Here is an 18,288-nt window from a genome sequence, read left to right on the forward strand (position 1 = left end):
CTCTTCCTTCCCACCTTCGCCCACTGTTGCTCACAGGTGATCGTCTGATTATTAGAGAGAAATGTCCACCAGAGCAGCATCTTTCATTTACAGTATAAAGCACCTTAAGGCAACTGTTGTTGTGGAATTTGTTTGCTAACATCAAAAAGTTTTCATAGTTAAAAAAAAATGCTTATTTTAGGCAGTTGTTCAGCCTAATAATAAAAAGCATTAATAACATTGATTGTTTATTGATTTATTTAGTTTTTATGGTACACAATATTGACACACGTGTTTTTCAGTACTCTCCTTCACCGCTTTGACTCGAAGCAGGAAGTGAGAGAGAAATCTGTGCATGTGGGGACATTCTGGATTAAATATGGAAATTAAATATGATCACTTGCCTCTATTATTTAATTCTTTTAAAAGCTCAATTGCCTACTTCTCTGGTGATTAGGCTGAATAATATTGTCCATCTCATAGCTGCAGATTTTAATCAGACAATATAAATTGAGAATTACAGCTAAAAAAAAAAAAAAACTGCCTCTTTTAATTTGAACACAGTCAGTTATAGTTGGGAATCTGTTATGCTTGGTGCTACCAGAAAATTAATTGTTAAGGCAAATTAAGTCTTATTGATTTCATAAAGCAGATATGACAAAAACCTTGTTATTCATTTAAATAATACTTACAGGATAAATTTAATACTTCGTTTTTAACACTATTTAAGGACTTGAATTTCCTCCCCTTAAAAAAATTCCACTGCGTTATGTGTCTCTACTGTAAGTGTGTTCCCTTTTAGCCGGACATTAAAATTGTATTAAAAACCCCTCTTTGAGATTCATATCCTAATTTGCACTACCTGATAGAGTCCAAAATCAAGCCGCAGTGTTGCGACATAGCGAGTCTCGCGGCCACTGCGAACGTCTCGCAGCTCCAGCTGGAGGTCGTGCCACTGACCATCTGCCACTTGAACCTGATCCAACCGCAAACGCACGGGTCTGGTTGAACCGCGGGTCACTGAAAAGACCAGCTGACCATTTACTACCTGATGAAAGAGAAGAATAAGTGTTAGCAAAGCACGTGAAAAGAAAAAACAAAATAACGAAAACAGGGAGAGTGAGGAAAACTGTATGTGTGTAACTGTATATGTGTACCTGCACGTGTGTACCTGCATGTGTGCGACTGTGTGTAAGAGCGTGAAATCCAGCGTCTTGGCTCAGCTTCCACCAAGATTCTGCTAATTTAAAACGCTCTTTGGATTTAGCATCTGAAATTTAAACTATATACATTTATAGCAATTCAAGGTATTTATGTTAATAGATTTACATAAAAATAGCAAATAGATCCAATAAACAGAGGAATAAATATGATTCCTCTGATCAGTGTGAATGCTGCTAACACATTTAGCAGCCAACATAATATTTGTTACACCGGATTGGAGCAGCTGGTAAGCCTGAGCTTTAAATGTTCAGCTCAGATTTAAAGCACAAGATCAAACTGGGTTTTAGCCTAAATGCAGTTAAAGCTTTTTGAGCTTCTGGCAAAGGTGGAAGGTTGGTGAAAGGAAAGGACACCATTTATCCTCTTTGACAGACAAATAAAAACCAGCAGTCAGTGTTTCAGAGCGCGAAGCACAAAAATGTCCTTAAACATCAGAAATGAACAGATTTAAGAAATGTGATCCTCCATTGAGGCTGGTGTCATTTGAAAGAGGACAATAATCTTAGATGTAGATTAATTTGTTATTATGGGAACTACTGAATACTTCATTTGGCACTAATACTGCTCCCTTTAGAAGCCCTCTAAATTTGTCTCTCTCCATATCCCCAGCATCATCCTCTGTCCCCCCCCCCCCCCCGCCCACACACACACACACCCACACACACACACACATGCACGCACATGCACACACACACACACACACACACACACACGCACACGCACATACAAGTGTTCTCCTTCACTACATCTATGATTCTTCTCATCGTCTTTTTCTCCCGCTTGGCAGCTCCATCTTTAACATCCTCTGCCCAGTATATCCCAGGTGCCCCTCCTCTGTGCATGTCCAAACCATCTCAGCCTTGCTTCTTAAATGTTAAAGATTAAAGATCACAACATGTGTGTGTGTGTGCCCACCTGGAACACCAGGCTGATGTACTGGCCAGCCTGGGCCTGCAGCAGAGTCCCCTCACGCGCTCTGGTTCTAAACACCAGGCCGAGGTACCACGGCGCAGAGATGGTTACGTCATTCTTCAGGTCCCACCAGAGGGCGCTGTTACCCAGAAAGCGATGTACGTGTGTCATCACTGAGATGGAGAGAAAAAGTGCAAATAAAAAGTGCTGAAATATACAAAACAATCTCCAGATGGTACAACTCCCAGCCCGTGACATAATTATTGTGAATCATTCATTTTTAGATGGTAGCACATTTAGACGACTGGATCAATAAACTTTGCTAGTGGATTGGAGGTTAAGGACAAACAGACTGTCTGCATGGGCATGATGGGATTTTCAATGCACATCAGGCCCGAATAGCTCTCTTTTTCTGTTGTTTAATTACCAATTAAAGGCATAAAATCCTCCAAAAATTAAGTGATGAAACATATGTTACATTGCAGTCTCTCAAGTACAAAATAAATCCCAGAACTTGTGAACATTTGTCACTGAGATCAATGAACATGGGTTTTATTTATTTATTTATTTTCCCCTCAAGTGCATCTCGCCGCTTTATTTCCCCTTAGAGTTGGACGTCTGAGCTCGCAATCAAGACATGCCAGTAAAAATAAATGAGCAAAACTTGTCTTTAAACCACCTGGGCCACCAAATGTCCACTCGTGACTGGGAAAGCTCTTAAGGTTTATTAAAGTTCAATTATACACAGAAAATAAAGCCAGATATCCAGCAACAATTGTCTCACATGCTAAATTCATTCTTAGCTCAGTGTGTTGGACTTCAGTTTTCCATCATCAATTTTCCCTTTTTATTTAAGTCAATACATTCATATTATGTAGGTCAACATTCACGGAAACACCACTCAAGTAAAAAAGTGTTACCTGGAGAATGTAAGCAATGGTAAGTTGTGAACTAATTAAAGAGGCATTATTATAATTACAGCAAGAAAATAAAGGCCTTTGAAACACCTGAAAACCATGGCCACTGTGATCACCACTGAGACAGAAACCACTCATTCTGCCAGCAATTATATGACTAATAATTACTGAAGTGGCCCCAAAAAGTGACATTGTTAAAACATTGTTAAAGGTTGCTATTACTGTTACAAAATTACTATTAGTTACAAAAGCAGCGTGAACTGTAGGACGTCAGGATAAGAAAAAATATGGCCTCTTACCGTGGCTGCAGTCCTTCCCTCCGTATCCTAAGGGACAGTCACAGGAGAAAGTCTCCCAGCTCACCCTGCAGGTTCCTCCGTTCTGACAGGGGTTGGACTTACAGAAGGGGTGTTTGGCACTGCAGCCTATCAGAAGCAGCAGGAATCACTAAAGGTATCTGATAAATCTTCCTGCTGTCACTTTCAGTTTTATAACATCTTCCTCACTTACACAAGTGCATAATCAAAATAGAGTCAAACTGATTTATTGGCAGGCCGATATTAACGACTGATATTTGCTATTTATCGTTCCACGTATCAGCATTTATGACCGATGAATTAAAATGTAAAAAGTAAAGAAGAGATGAAACACCCTTTAACCATGTTATGAGCGTTGCACCATGTTTCCATCAGAGGGCAATCTGCAACTTTCCATTTGGCAGAGTATTTGGAGCGCCAAAGATGCAACAACCAGCTAGTCAGGCAGAGAGTAAACGAGTAAATAATTAACTACAAATAACAAATGATTGGGAAATCTGTTTATGTTTGGTATGCATGGAAAAAAAAATCGACAATATATCGAATATCAGATTTTTAAAATATGGGATAGCAGTATCAGTCTGCAGTATATCAGTCAGTTTCTAATTCAGAGTGTTTAATGTTTTCAGTCTAGTTATCTTTGCAGGATACCCATGATAAGTTCTACTATTAAAACACAGAGAATTATTGTGCAACAAAATAAGGCTTGAAATGTGAAACTGATGTTATCATGTGTATAAAATAATAAGATGGGGTCGTAAAACTTATTGTCAGCAGTCTTCAAAAATATCTGTATGAAGACCCCCAAACAGTTCCACATAGTCCCACAGTAAAACAACAATATACACTGCCTGGCCAAAAAAAAGTCACCACCAAAAAAATATTTTGTTGGACCGCCTTTAGCTTTGATTACGGCATGCATTTTGATAAGCTTCTGCAAAGTCACAAGATTTATTTCCATCCAGTGTCGCATTTATTTTCACCAAGATCTTGCAGTGATGATGGCAGATTCTGACCACTGTGCAAAGCCTTCTTCAACACATCCTAAAGATTCTCAACGGGGTTGAGGTCTGGACTCTGTGGAGGCCAATCCATGTGTGAAAATGATGTCTCATGCTCCCAGAACCACTCTTTCACAATTCGAGTTCGATGAATCCTGGCATTGTCATCTTGGAATATGCCCGTGCCATCAGGGAAGAAAACATCCATTGTTGGAATAACCTGGTCATTCAGTATATTCAGGTAGTCAGCTGACCTCATTCTTTGAGCATATAATGTTGCTGAACCTAGACCTGACCAACTGCAGCAACCCCAGAGGCTCCCACAGGCTTGTACAGTAGGCACTAGGCATGATGGGTGCATCACTTCACCTGCCTCTCTTTTTACCCTGATGCGCCCATCACTCTGGAACAGGGTAAATCTAGACTCTCAGACCATGTGACCTTCTTCCATTGCTCCAGAGGCCAACCTTTATGCTCCCTAGCAAATTGAAGCCTTTTTTTCCGGTTAGCCTCACTGATTAGTGGTTTTCTTAAGGCTACACGGCTGTTCAGTCCCAATCTCTTGAGTTCCCTTTGTATTGTGCATGTGGAAAGGCTGCTCTTACTTTCACTCTTAAACATAGCCCTGAGTGCTACTGTTGTTTTTCTTCGATTTGATTTCACCAAACATTTAAGTGATCGCCGATCGCGATCATTCAGGATTTTTTTCTGACCACATTTCTTCCTCGAAGACGATGGGTCCCCACTATCCTTCCAGTTTTTAATAATGCGCTGGACAGTTCTTAATCCAATTTTAGTAGTTTCTGAAATCTCCTTAGATGTTTTCTCTGCTTGATGCATGCCAATGATATGACCCTTCTCAAACAGACTGACATCTTTTCCACGACCACGCGATGACTTTCGACATGATTGTTTAAGAAATGAGAAGCAACTCATTGCACCAGTTGGGGTTAAATAACTTGTTGCCAGCTGAAAGATAATTGCCCATGCAGTAATTATCCAATAGGAGGCTCGTACCTATGTGCTTAGTTAAATCCAGGTGGTGACTTTCTTTTTGGCAGGCAGTGTATAACAAATGCATTCCTTTCATTTCATTTATACAGTTTTTCTCAATTGCTTTGGTGCGATTCTCACATCAAAGGCGTCATTCTCTCTACTCTTAATGCAGTTCTCAAATCAGTAACACATTCCCCCACCCACGTTAGTCTCTTTCATTGTTTTTGTACACACTGCTATAGGTTCTACACACACTTCAAAAGATATTTGTTCCTGTGTTGAAGCACTTCTCATCTGAATCTCAAAAACTCATCAAAACAGTTAGTACTTTTGCACACAAGCAAACTATATACACACACACACACTCATTAATAGGTGCACCTTGCAAGTAATGGGTTGGTCCCCCTTTTGCCTTCAGAGCTGCCCTAATTTTTTGTGGCATAAATTCAACAATGTGCTGGAAACATTCCTCAGAGATTTGATCCATATTGACATGACAGCATCACACAGTTGCTGCAGATTTGTCAGCTGGTCACCCAAATTTCCCCTTCAACCACATCCCAAAGGTGCTCTCCTGAACTGAGATCTGGTGACAGTGGAGGCCATTGCAGTACGGCATTTTTCAAATTGTAATCTCAGTTTCCTATTCTTAGTTGACAGGATTGGCACACAGTGCGGTCTTCTGCTGCTCTAGCCCCTCTGCATCAAGGTCTGCTATGTATTCAGAGATGCTCTTCTGCATACCTTACATGTAGCAAGTGGTTGATTGTGTTACTGTTGCCTTCCTATCAGCTCAAAGAAATTTGGCCATTTTTCCTCTGACCTCTGACATCAACAAGGTATTTTCACCCAGAGAACTGCCACTCAGTAGATATTTGCTCTTTTTTGGACCACTCTCTGTAAACCATAGAGATGGTTGTGTGGGAAAATCCCAGTAGATCAGCAGTTTTTGAAATACTCAGATGAGCCTGTCTGACACCAGCAACCACATTGAATCACCTTTCCCCCCATTCTGATGCTCAGTTTGAACTTCAGCAGGCTGTCTTGACCATATTTACATGCCTAAATGCTTTAGGTTGCTGATATATGATTGGCTGATTAGATATTTGCATTAATGAGCAGTTGAACAGGCATACCTAACGAAGTGGCTAATGAATGTATGTAGACTGGATTATACAGTAGGTGTGCTGTGTTCTCAGATTGTGTATTTTCTTTGACTATTTTCTGATGCATAATTTTTTCCTTTCTCTTTTTACTCCACATTAGGCCCCCATTTTTGTAGTAATCTTTCCAAAGTCAGTAAGGTTCAGATAAAAATAAAAAAGGAAGGTGTCTAAGTTTTAAAACAGTGGTAAAAGGTTTTTATTCATTGGTTTTGACTGTTTCGCACAGGTGAGTCTGTTTTATGAAAAAGGCCTTAACTGTTTTGAGAACTGCATTAAGAGTGCTGAGAATGAGGTTCCTATTGTGAGAATTGCATCAAAGCGATCAGGAAAACTATAATTAAAAAATGTAATGCAAGCACCCAGTCATCAGTGAAAATCCAAGTTCAGCGCAATGATGTTATTATTATTTTCAATAATATTTTGAAACGGTTACAAAGTAGCACACAAACCTTCAAAAGATGCTTCATTTAAATACAATCATTTGTACATGTTATGTCACAAGACGGGCCAAGAGGCCCTTGCCAAGGTGCTAAATGTTACAAATGCAAAGTAATTCATGTTTCAAGGACAACAAACATGGTTCACATCACTGACCGGGAAGCGTTCCATTATTGGCGATAAATCCAGCCATATCCAGTGGTTTGTTGTCAATGTGCAGCTCTTTCATGCAACCGATAAATTCCCTGGTGCCAAAGGGGAAGTTGTCGGGCACATTAGGGACTCCACCCAGAAATAATGGACCAGTCAGGTCCAGAGATCTAAGAAAAGATACAAAAGAATAAGAGTAAATGTAGTGAAGAAGAAATGGGGTTATGGAAGAAATGCAGCATTATTTTTCAAGGATGGAGGGGAGGTGAGAGGAGAGGGCGATGAAGGAAGAAAGGGTAAGAAAAAAACACGAAAGATGGTATAAGAGAGGCAAAGGGATTAAACAAACCTAGAGATTAAATGTGTCATCAGAGGTAAATGAAATGTGTCATCATTCAGAATCAAGATCAGAGAAAAGCAGCAGATGTGGAGGATACATGAGATGATGGTGTTTTTTAAGGTAAACGTGGAAACAGGGGAGAGAGAGACAGAGAGAGGGACAGAGAGAGAGAGAGAGAGAGAGAGAGAGAGAGAGAGAGAGAGAGAGAGTGGAAAAAAATAAACTGAGAAAGAAAAGACAGATGGAGAGACAGATGAATAAACAGAAGATTAAATAGGAGTTACAGCAAATGCTTTGAGAGGAGACGTAGCAGTAAAGGAGGAGAAAGGAGACCCAATCCAGCAATGAAAGGTGGTGGATGTTCAACAAATAGCGGAGTCGCTTGCATCAAAAGGAGGGTGGAAAAAAAATGGCTATGACAAAAGGGACACGTGGATTCAACTCAGAAGACAGATGAACAAACAAGAGATTAAGTGTGAGTTACACCAAATGTCGAGAGAGAGAGAGAGAGAGAGAGGAGTAAAGGCAGATGACAAAACAGACGGGTATAGGGAAGGAAAGCAGGAATACAAGGACAAAAATTTGGGGGATAGGAAATGACAGTTAAGGGACTGCGCAAGTGAAAAGAACCAAAGAGAAGGAAAATGTCGTGTTGTCATATTGAGATTTCTTTTCTTTAGATCGCTTTATCGACACGTGCTGCTTTCCAAGCAAGAGTGGAATATGAATCAAAACGTCAAAGAAACAAAAGGTGGCTGAATCAAATAAACACGAGATTAATAACGAGTTACAGCAAATATCAGCAGAGAACATCATTAGACGAGTCAAGACTGAGCCAGAGGAGGGAGAGTTTTTATTGGAGAAATGGAAAAGGAGTGGAGGAAGAGTGTTGACGTGTTAGTCTTTGGCCTTCCTCTTTGATCCGTCTTCTCTTTGCTCAGCCTCAGTGCTGACAGACACAGCAAACGTGATTACAGCTTACAGAGGCGAGGCCAGGCATCAACACTATGACAGGCTGCTCTTTTAGTGCGTGTGTGGATGCACTGTGTGTGTGTGTGTGTGTGTTCACTTGTAAGTATACTGTATATGGAGACATTTATTTGTTAGACACACACAAAACGTAGCTGAAAAAAGACTGAACAAAACTTTGACAAGGTCAGATAGAACAGGCAAAGCTCAGCAGTGCAGCGCATTTAAAACCAGCAATCTGGATCTTTTAGTCGCACCTATGAGACTGTGTGAGAGAGGCGGAGAGACGAGCAGAGATAATGAAAAGAAATGAACATATCCATGCAGCAGAATGAGCCGACTAGTAACGAGACCATCAGAGAGATACAGACAGACAGGAAGGAGCATAAAGACGTCAAAGAGTCGTGCCTCATTAAAGCCTGAGGCCCCCCACAGAGTTCTGCTAGTCACCTCATCACCCCGATCCTGTCTGATTTAAAAAAATTTCAGCATGTTTTTAACAGATGCAATTGTTTGAATCACATGTAACATATTTTTGTTTTCTTTTCAAAACATAAATCTTTGTTGGAGGCAATTTTCCACGACATCTGTTTACAAGCCAGAATAAATATTGTTTTAACTTTAGCATTTCAAATCTGTGAGTCTTTAATTGGCAGTTAAGAGAACACAGGCACCAAAGCCAAGCTCAGCGAACGCACACGTATACCAATATAATACTGCTACCATCAGTCACTTTGCATAGTTTACCTTTTGATACCTTAAATCTAGCAAGCTACATCCCACTAGCTGCCAGCTGCCCAGCGTGTTGCTCATAGACGGCTCTACTGCACATACTAACCAGCTTTATTGGTTTTCTACTTAGTGGAAATTATCTTTGAATATCTCTTAAGCCTCTGTTCAGTCACAGATTATGTTTAATGAAAGTTGTCTTTGCAAAGAAGCTGGTAAATCCTGTGCAAACACTTCGCACAGCTTAGGGTCAGTGACTATTCAGTCCTTCATTTGCAATGCTGAACACAACAGAACAAATTTACCTGCAGGAATTCAACCTAGGGGGATTCGCCCTGAATTCCTGAAGGTTCCGGATGTTGTAGGGCTGTCTTGGTTGACACACCTCTGCAATGTCACATAGAGATCTGGGGCAATGCCACTGGATTGGCAGACCAGGGTGGTGGTCCCCATCTTTCAGAAGGAGGACTGGAGGGTGTGCTCCAACTATTGGGCGATCACACTCCTCAGCCTCCCCAGTAAGGTCTATGAAAGAGTGCTGGAAAGGAGTATGGGTGTCTGGCCCGTTGTTGCGGAGCGAGAGCTTGGTCTATATTGCAGGCAATAAGTCGGACTCGCTTCCTGTGGGTGTTGGACTCCGCCAAGACTGCCCTTTGTCACCAATTCTGTTCATAATTTTTATGGACAGAATTTCTAGGCATGGCCAAGTGTAAGAAGGTTTCCACCTGGCCTCAGAATCTCATCTCTGCTCTTTGCGGATGATGCAGTCCTGTTGGCTTCATCAGGTGGTGGCCTCTAGCTCACAGTGGAATGGTTTGCAGCCAAGTGTGAAGTGGCTGGCATGAAAATTAGCACCTCTAAATCTGAGGCCCTTGTCTTCTGCCGGAAACGAGTGGAGTTCCCACTCTGGCTCAGGGACGAGTTGCTGACCCAGGTGGAGGAGTTCAAGTATCTCAGGGTCTTGTTCACGAGTGACGGGTGACAGGAGCGGGAGATTGACAGACGGATCGGGGGTGTGGCTGCAGTGATGCGGATGCTGCACCGGTCTGTTGTGGTGAAGAGGGAGCTGAGTGTGAAAGTGAAGCTGTCAATTTACCCGCCTACCCTCAGCTATGGTCATGAGCTTTGGGTAGTGTCTGAAAGAAGGAGATTGCGAATACAAGCGGCAGAAATGAGCTTCCTCCGAAGGGTGAGGAGTGCAGCCATTTGGGAGGGGCTCATAGTAGTGCCACTGCTCCTCCACATCAAAAGGAGCCATTGGTTCGGGCATCCGACTAGGATGCCTCCTGGGTGCCTCTTGGGTGAGATGTTCCGGGTATGTCGTACCGTTAGGAGGCCCTGAGGCAGACCCAGGACATGCTGGAGAGATTATATCTCTCAGATGGCCTGGGAACACCTTGGTGTACCACTGGATGGGGAGAGGGAGATTTGGGCTTCTCTGCTTAGGCTGCTGCCTCTGCGACCTGGCCCCGAATAAGCGGAAGAAAATGGATGGATAGAATTCAGCCTAATGTTTTTTCATTGAGATTTTTTATTGATCATACAGTATTTATTCCATACGTTGACCAAAAATGTCATAAATTCATTCCAGATGAAGCACAACTATCTCAGTACAGGTACACAGACATATATACTACAGAACAAGCCACAGTATTGCACTGTGTTCCTGCTATGTTCTGCTTCATTGTGTCACTACTGAGAAATGTCTTTAACTACAAGTTTAAAGGTTTTAGCTTCTGCTTCTATTTAAAACACCTCGACTGAATTCACTGCAAAAATCATTTTTTAAACACTGATGTTTAAAATCTGATTAGGCTGCTCTGCTTTTGATTTCACTCTTTATTTGCTCAGATTAGTACTCTACTCTATGGACTTCGCTCAGTTCAGCTACAGTTGTCCTACTGCTCTGCACAGTGGGCAACCCACATGGTTCTCCATGTGTTCAGTCTTGCCCCCTGCCCCGCTCTGCCATGGCTCAATATCCCATTCACAACCCATTCAGAACTGCAGCAATTATTCAGATTTTATCTAATAACTACAGAGCCTTTTATATATGTATATATTTCTACAGGGGTCAGAAGAAGCTTAGGCATAAGTTCAATAAGGAAGGATCTGTAATCACTTATCTGCCTACTTTCCCAGGTGTTTGGCTGCTTCTCTGTTTTACATCTCTTCCACTTTCCCACACTGTCAAACTCAGTGCTGACTTCATCACTTCTAGTCCAATCATCTTTCTGCAGGCCTTCCTTGAGCCAACCGGCCTCCATCCAGCTTATTTTAAATACCACTGTTCATCTGTCATTCTCCCTTTCAGACTCATTCGTGCAACCCACCACCCAAGAGCTCCTTCCAAGCCTTCATCTTGGTCTTCAACACCACCAGCGTCTAGACTCCTGGGGGGACCTGCCCTAATTCCTCTCATCACTAAGTCATGTTCAATTCCTCCTAACGATCTCTCCTTACTGAAATGCAAAGGGCTCAAAATGACCCCTTTAGCAGTGCTAGTGTTAACTGTTACAGTTAAATCCATCTATTATATGCAGTCTGTTGCGAGTGACTCTGTTCTGACTGCGAATGTAGTTGCGTTATCATTTCACAGTCATAACCAGATATCATGATGTATTTTTCCAGATGTGATGTTTTTAAGTCACTTAACAATAAATGCATCAATAATCAAAAAAGTTAAGAACTGATAAAAAAAAAAAAACAAACAAACAAAGAAAAACTTACTTCTTGCTGCTGGTTTGTTTGCCCTGCGCAGCACAGCTGTAATTTCCAAGCTGGGTGCCAAAGCGAAGTGACAAAGCTGTGTCACAGTCATCGACGCTCACTACAGCGATCTTCTCATCTGATGGACCCTGAGCTTCACCACTCATACTGCGCTTGGGCTGAACATGCAGACAGTCCAAGAGAAAACAGAAAATCAGTCAACATGAAAGAAATACAAGAGCCTTCATGAGCTCTAGAGTTCACATCACTGCATTATACACTACATCAGATTCAACACATCAGATTAGTATTTGCACTGTTACTGCACATAATGCAAAGAAGAAAAAAGGGAAAGTTTTTGTTAGTAGGACATAGAGGAAGAAATAAACACTGCTTCTGCACAAGAGCACAGACTAAGAGCTAGAAAGGCGAACACATTCATTCCTCCCTTACTGTCTGCTGGTGAAAGAAAGACAGATGGATAAAAAGAAGCTAAGAAAAGAGGAAGTGTATGTGCACTGAGACACACTCATACTCACATAACGTGTAGCAGGCTGAGGAAAATGAAAGAACATGAAGAAAATTAAAGGAGATGTGCGGCGAATATGCATGAATAAAAATGATGACATGCAGACGCCCACATAATTGTACACACACAAACACTTCAGCTCAATTCAAAGTGCTTTGTCGGCACGAAGGCTGAGAAACTGTTCTGCCGACGCAACAAAAGTACAACTAAAAACAAGTAAAATATACAAACTGTAAAATAAAATTTAAAAAAACTTTCCCAAATAGACAGTGGTAATGTAAAATGCAAGCTCAAATGCAAGAATCAAAATGAAACTGGGTGTAGGGCACACAGGGATTGAGATGCAAACCCACCTTGTTGTAGTAGTGAATGTGAACTGTATGCCAGTTTCCGTCACTCACACCCCCAGGAAGGAAGGGACTCACCTGGGTGGACGATTCACCTACAGGCAGGTGGATGAAGTTTGTGTCATTAAAATGTATTATATTCATTACTATTATATCTCTTAAGTGTATCCTCATGTTTCAAGGGTATAAATGCTGCAAATATATATACAATATGCACAATTACCCCAAACCTCTGTAAGCGCTGTTTGTAAAGACCAAAGCAGCATCAGTCATTACCTCAGTCCACACATGGACTTTATTGTCCCGGGAGGGAAGTTTGTTTTATGGGTCTGCTGCATATGTTCGTGAGCCACAGAAAAATTTACAACACCAAACATATGATCTCACAAAGTTTCCTATAAATACAATTACATTATAGAACACATGTGTAGCACAACCACACACAGAAAGATACAATACCTGTGGAATATTTGAACACCACTTGTCCCTCTTGGATCTCTAAGGCGATGAAGTCATGTTTCTCATTGAAGCGTCCATTATAGAAGAGAAGACCGCTATTTTCCAGGGTGGCAAATCTAAAAGATGCCAACACAGAGAAATGTGAAGTTTACTGACAAATTCTGTATGCAGTAAAGTGCAATTTGTTATACAGTCATGGTAAAAAGAAAGTACACCCTCAGTCAATTATCCGAACTTAAATTATCTGCTGATCATCTGGTCCTCACCAGGTCTTAAAATTAGGTAAATACAACCTCAGATGAGCAACAACATGTGACATATTACACCGTATTATCATTTATTTAACAAAAAGTCAGTTAAAATGAAGTAGCACTGTGTGAAAAAATAAACACACCCTTACTGCTTCCGTAGGAATTAAAATGCATGCACATTAAATATTAAAGTTCATTACAGCACTATAAGAAAAACACACCCTCCAATCTGAATGACATTATCAGTTGTTTGTTCCTACACGACCCATATGAGCATTTCCGAAATGAGCGTCCCCTACAGAGGAAGCAGAGCAGATCATCTACTAATCAGAATGAAGATGGGTCAACTCCTGGCTGCTCCAGTCTGCATGCCAAAGTATCCTTGGGAAAGATATAGAAGTGCCTGTATGAATGGGTGTGAATGAGGCATGTTGTATAAAGCCCTTTGAGTGCTCATGTACTGTAGAAAAGTACTGTGTAAGCTTTTCCTATGGCATCAAATGCCATTTAGTCGCCCGGCTTATTGCAAACTTACCAAACGCACTAAGTTAGAGTAAACACCTCATACCTACTGGGGGCTTGGTTTGAAGTAATTGTTAAATAAATAATGACATGGTGTAATATGCCATGTACTGTTGTTCATCTGAGGTCATATTTAAATCATTTTAAGACTTGATAAGGATTTTTATTATGTCCTGATAAGTAAAACCTTCAAAATTGACAGAGGGTGTACTTTCTTTTCACCAACCTTGTACATGTTTATATGATATAAATACGATACATTCTAAATGATATTCTTCACCCTGACACAGCAAGCAATAGGAAAAAAAAAACAAACTAGTTTCACACAACAGAACAAAAATGACTCCTGCTTAGTGTGGAAGAACAAAAGGTATTCAGACAATGCTAGAGTTAATAAACTATGCTGCTGGAGTCTTCCTCTCCCTCAGCTGCTCAGACACATACAGAAGTCTATTTTGCACAGAGCAGATGAAAAACACTCTGTCCTGGTGGCAAGATACAGAAATGATTCGCACTGCATAAAATGTCCACATTAAAAAGTACCCTCATTTTGTCTTAAATAAAATACCAGAACAGTTTGACTATTTTCTCTACTTCATTCAACTGAGCCCGTCAATTTGAAATTCCTACACTAAAATTTGTACGTTTGCTGGCAAACAGCACCTGCAGGGCCCTGAAATTTTTATTCAAGGTTTCTCTGCCTTCAGAAAGGTTCAGTGGTGTCAAAAATTGGATGCAACCCAACCGCGCTGGAGAGTCAAATAAATCCAGTCACAAATGTAAAAGGTCAGGATCGGCTACAGAAAAGAAGCCCCAGAGCAGCGTGGTTATAAATGTCCGCTTTTTCAAACTGTTTTAAGTTGTCGAAGAAAAATATTCATACCGTTTCCTATTTTGTTGAGTTAAAAATATCATATCTGCATTTTATATTCTTGGGTTGTCATTCCTGCAGTGTAGACTTGTAAGGAAAGAAGAGCATCTTATCGCCATTTCCATTAACATTATACCCGTGTTATCTGAGAATGCTGCCATTGTCTAAAATAAACCCCGGGTTATTTGGTAGCAGATATGTGCCTTCTTTGCTGTAGCTCCAACTGCACCGTGGCAACATATCTAGTATGCATATCTAATCTGTACGTGCCACCAGAAATAGCCCAAAATAATTATTGTAACCTGAGCTTTGATAGAATAACTGGAGATTATGTGTGGAGTCAGCCAAGCAGAGACACAGAGGGACCGAAGGAGCAAATAAATGCACAGAAGCATGTTTTATAAGTTCAGCGTGTCTGTTTTTGTCAGTGTTATTACTGTTTGTAGAAATTCATTATATGCAGCCAAGAACGGCATTAAACAAATTAATATGAGGTGACTTGTTCCCAAAAGCAATAAACTACAAGGCAGAACATCATGTGTTTATGATAATTTTTATTCCTTAAACTCCTTTAGCTTAGCAGCCAATTTCAAGCAGAGCTGAGGAAAAAAACACACACACAGACACACACTATGTGTTTGTATGCAGTTACAGCTATGGAGACATAAAAAAAAATATATATATTTTTTTTTAATTGTGAAGGAAATCTGTTTTACCCTCAATTAGCCCATGAACCAGGAGCCTAAATTTAACTCTGAGTAGGGGGAAAGTTCACAATCCAAGTCATGTGTATTTATTCTGCCATATAATATGTCATCCCTGGACTGCACATGGACATAGCCAATGGGCTGTCACACATTAGTTTGTGAACCCTTGCCTTGAAGTCTCAGCATTAGCATATTGCCATATTGTTGATTTGGAGCCAAAAGTGAGCATATTCAGATGAAAGTGTGGAGGGGTAAGTTGTCAGCTAATGCTAGCATGTTTTGTTTAGGTAAGGCCCCAGTCGCAAGCCTGGAGACCAGATGGCAACCACCTTTTAACCAGGGGAAGGTGAGTATTCCCTGATCAGGTATGAGTAGTTGCTGGGAGTCACTGTGAAATTGATTGCTAAAACCCCAGTCACGTATGCTTAGAGACCAGTCACTGGTTGGCAAGTGGTTGCTGGAGGTTGCTTGCTGTCACAAAGTTAAATTTTTTTCCCTAGCGACCAAAAGTTGCCAGAGGTCAGCCAATTAAGGCATGAAGAAAAAAAGGATACTTCCAATTTGGTGACATATAAATAAAATACAAGAATTTCCTTCACAAAAATGGGAGCACAAGCTTCTGGGAGAATAATACTATTAGGAACAAAGCAAGCCATAAAATTTATTTGATTTTAATTGCATTAAAAATGTAACTACATACTTAAGCCTTAATGCAGTTTAGTAACAATAACTAATAAAAAAATCATTCTAAAAAAAATCACCCTTCATACAGTTGTTATGATGAGGCAAATTAGCTGCAGAGCTTTTTGTAGCAGGTTCTAAAGTTCTCAGCCTCTAGTGGCCACTCAAAAAACTGCAGCTTTTGGCACACTGGCTTCATTTTTCAGCCCTGGAGATTGTTGCTTGGAGGTGCCATACAGACAGGGCTACAAACTAGTTACAAATCTCAGAGCTCTGACTGGGTTTGAGTGAACGTGGAAGCTGGGCAGTGCTGAAAAAGACACCTCAGTATTTGTTCAAAAGAAACTTTGCCTTTCTCAAGAACTGCTTGACTGACATTCTGAAAGAACAGAGAATATTAATTACTTTTTTCACCCAGATCTTTCCACCCAGTTTGGGATTTTTAAACCATCAGCAACACACAGAGAAATGTTAACACAAAACCTTCTCTTTAAGAAGGAAACCTGCCCTTCACACTTCATTCCTTAACTTGACTAATGGTGACCACAAATCAACAGAAGAAACCACATGTAGTGCTTTTATACACCAATGATGCTCATTTAGCAAGCAATACAAATGACCACAGTGTCTCACAGCAACCACTCCACGTAGCCACATCAGCCTAGCAACAACCCCATGGGCAACATCACCCTAGCAACTATCATTAGACGACATCACCCATGGCAACCATCCATCCTATAACCCTGCCTGACCACTCTTAAGAACCACTTCAAATCTCTCGTGAGCCTGGTATGTCTAGAGGCGAGTAGCAACTGAAAAACGATTTTGGATGGTTAAAAGAAGTCACTGACCTCTGCCACAACATTAGCATTACATATGTTCTCAGGCACAAAATATTAAACCAAAGGAAAACATGCTTAAGAGCTGTGGTTAAGTAACAAGCCAAGCAAAAAGTATTTCAAAAATGCTCTTGTATGTAAATGTCAGTTCCCCTGTTTAAATTATAAACTTAGTAAATTATATATATATATATATATATATATATATATATATATATATATATATATATATATATATATATATATATATATATATATATATATATATATATATAATAAAAACAAATACAATAAACGTGACCAAAAACAAACTAAAACAAAAAGACACCACAACATAGAAAAAACCTGATGGGACTCAAACTGAACTTGAATTAAAAGCCAAGCTAATAAAGTGAGTTCTAAGATGGGATTTAAAAGACTGGGTAGACATCGGTATGAATATTAAGCGGCAGGTTACTCCAGAATCTAGGAAGTGAACGTCGACTGTAAACGCCACATCTGACCTGCCAGAGCTTTCCATCAAGACTAGCCTAGTGCGGAGGAAAAAATATGAAGAGTTCAATTGCAAAAGCCGCTAAACGTCACCTCCATCAAAAATGAAGTAATGATATTTACGGAATCCTTTCCACACGTACTATACATCAATCAATCATGTTGCATCATAACCCATTAAATACCCGTCTCTGAGTAATCTGAATTACCAAAAGCCTCAAAACACCACTTCCCACCTCCTGCAAAAGCCTCCATGTCCCTAGAACCAATCAGAATACAAAATTGGACCATGTGACTTCAAGTTTTCAGCACTGTGCTGCACCGAGGAGCCGGCTTTTGTTGGTGGTGATCAGATTGTAAACACAGCTGAATGTGAGTCTAATTTGTTTTGTGTCCATAAATGTTCGGCGATCAAACTTAAGAGCGAGGGAGTCTTTTACTAGTGGTCCAGACTCTCAACAAACATGGATGTTAAAATCACCAACAATTAAAACACGGTCATATCTCTACACAAGATTACATGTTAACATAAGTCAGCAAAATCATGGTTAAAATCCTTACTGTGTTTTGGTGGATGATACATCGATATCAAACTGTATCGAATACAGAATACAGCACAGAGTACTGAGGGAGAGGAGACTAGTTACAAACGCTGCACAAAAATAATTTAAGATTAAATTTTTGTTTGCCTGCGAACTGGTGCTCAGGGGATCCATCCAAAGTGTGATCGTGCTAGTACTAAC

At 40.4% G+C, this 18,288-nt stretch overlaps 1 protein-coding gene across 2 annotated transcripts in view; it reads right to left on the minus strand.

Annotated features, from left to right (window-relative positions):
• The window catches only part of celsr3 (cadherin, EGF LAG seven-pass G-type receptor 3), a 129,235-nt gene that overhangs the window by 61,907 nt on the left and 49,040 nt on the right, over window positions 1-18,288 (minus strand). For both annotated transcript variants that reach the window (XM_030734282.1, XM_030734281.1), the window contains exons 5-11: window positions 13,183-13,298; window positions 12,730-12,818; window positions 11,869-12,026; window positions 7,107-7,270; window positions 3,332-3,457; window positions 2,119-2,288; window positions 842-1,027 (exon numbers count right to left, since the gene is read on the minus strand). In XM_030734282.1, the coding sequence (XP_030590142.1) occupies window positions 842-1,027; window positions 2,119-2,288; window positions 3,332-3,457; window positions 7,107-7,270; window positions 11,869-12,026; window positions 12,730-12,818; window positions 13,183-13,298 (1,009 nt within the window). The remainder of the gene's footprint in view (window positions 1-841; window positions 1,028-2,118; window positions 2,289-3,331; window positions 3,458-7,106; window positions 7,271-11,868; window positions 12,027-12,729; window positions 12,819-13,182; window positions 13,299-18,288) is intronic.

The sequence above is a fragment of the Archocentrus centrarchus genome, chromosome 7 (genome assembly GCF_007364275.1).
Source record: "Archocentrus centrarchus isolate MPI-CPG fArcCen1 chromosome 7, fArcCen1, whole genome shotgun sequence".
In the NCBI taxonomy this organism is placed as follows: Eukaryota; Metazoa; Chordata; class Actinopteri; order Cichliformes; family Cichlidae; genus Archocentrus; species Archocentrus centrarchus.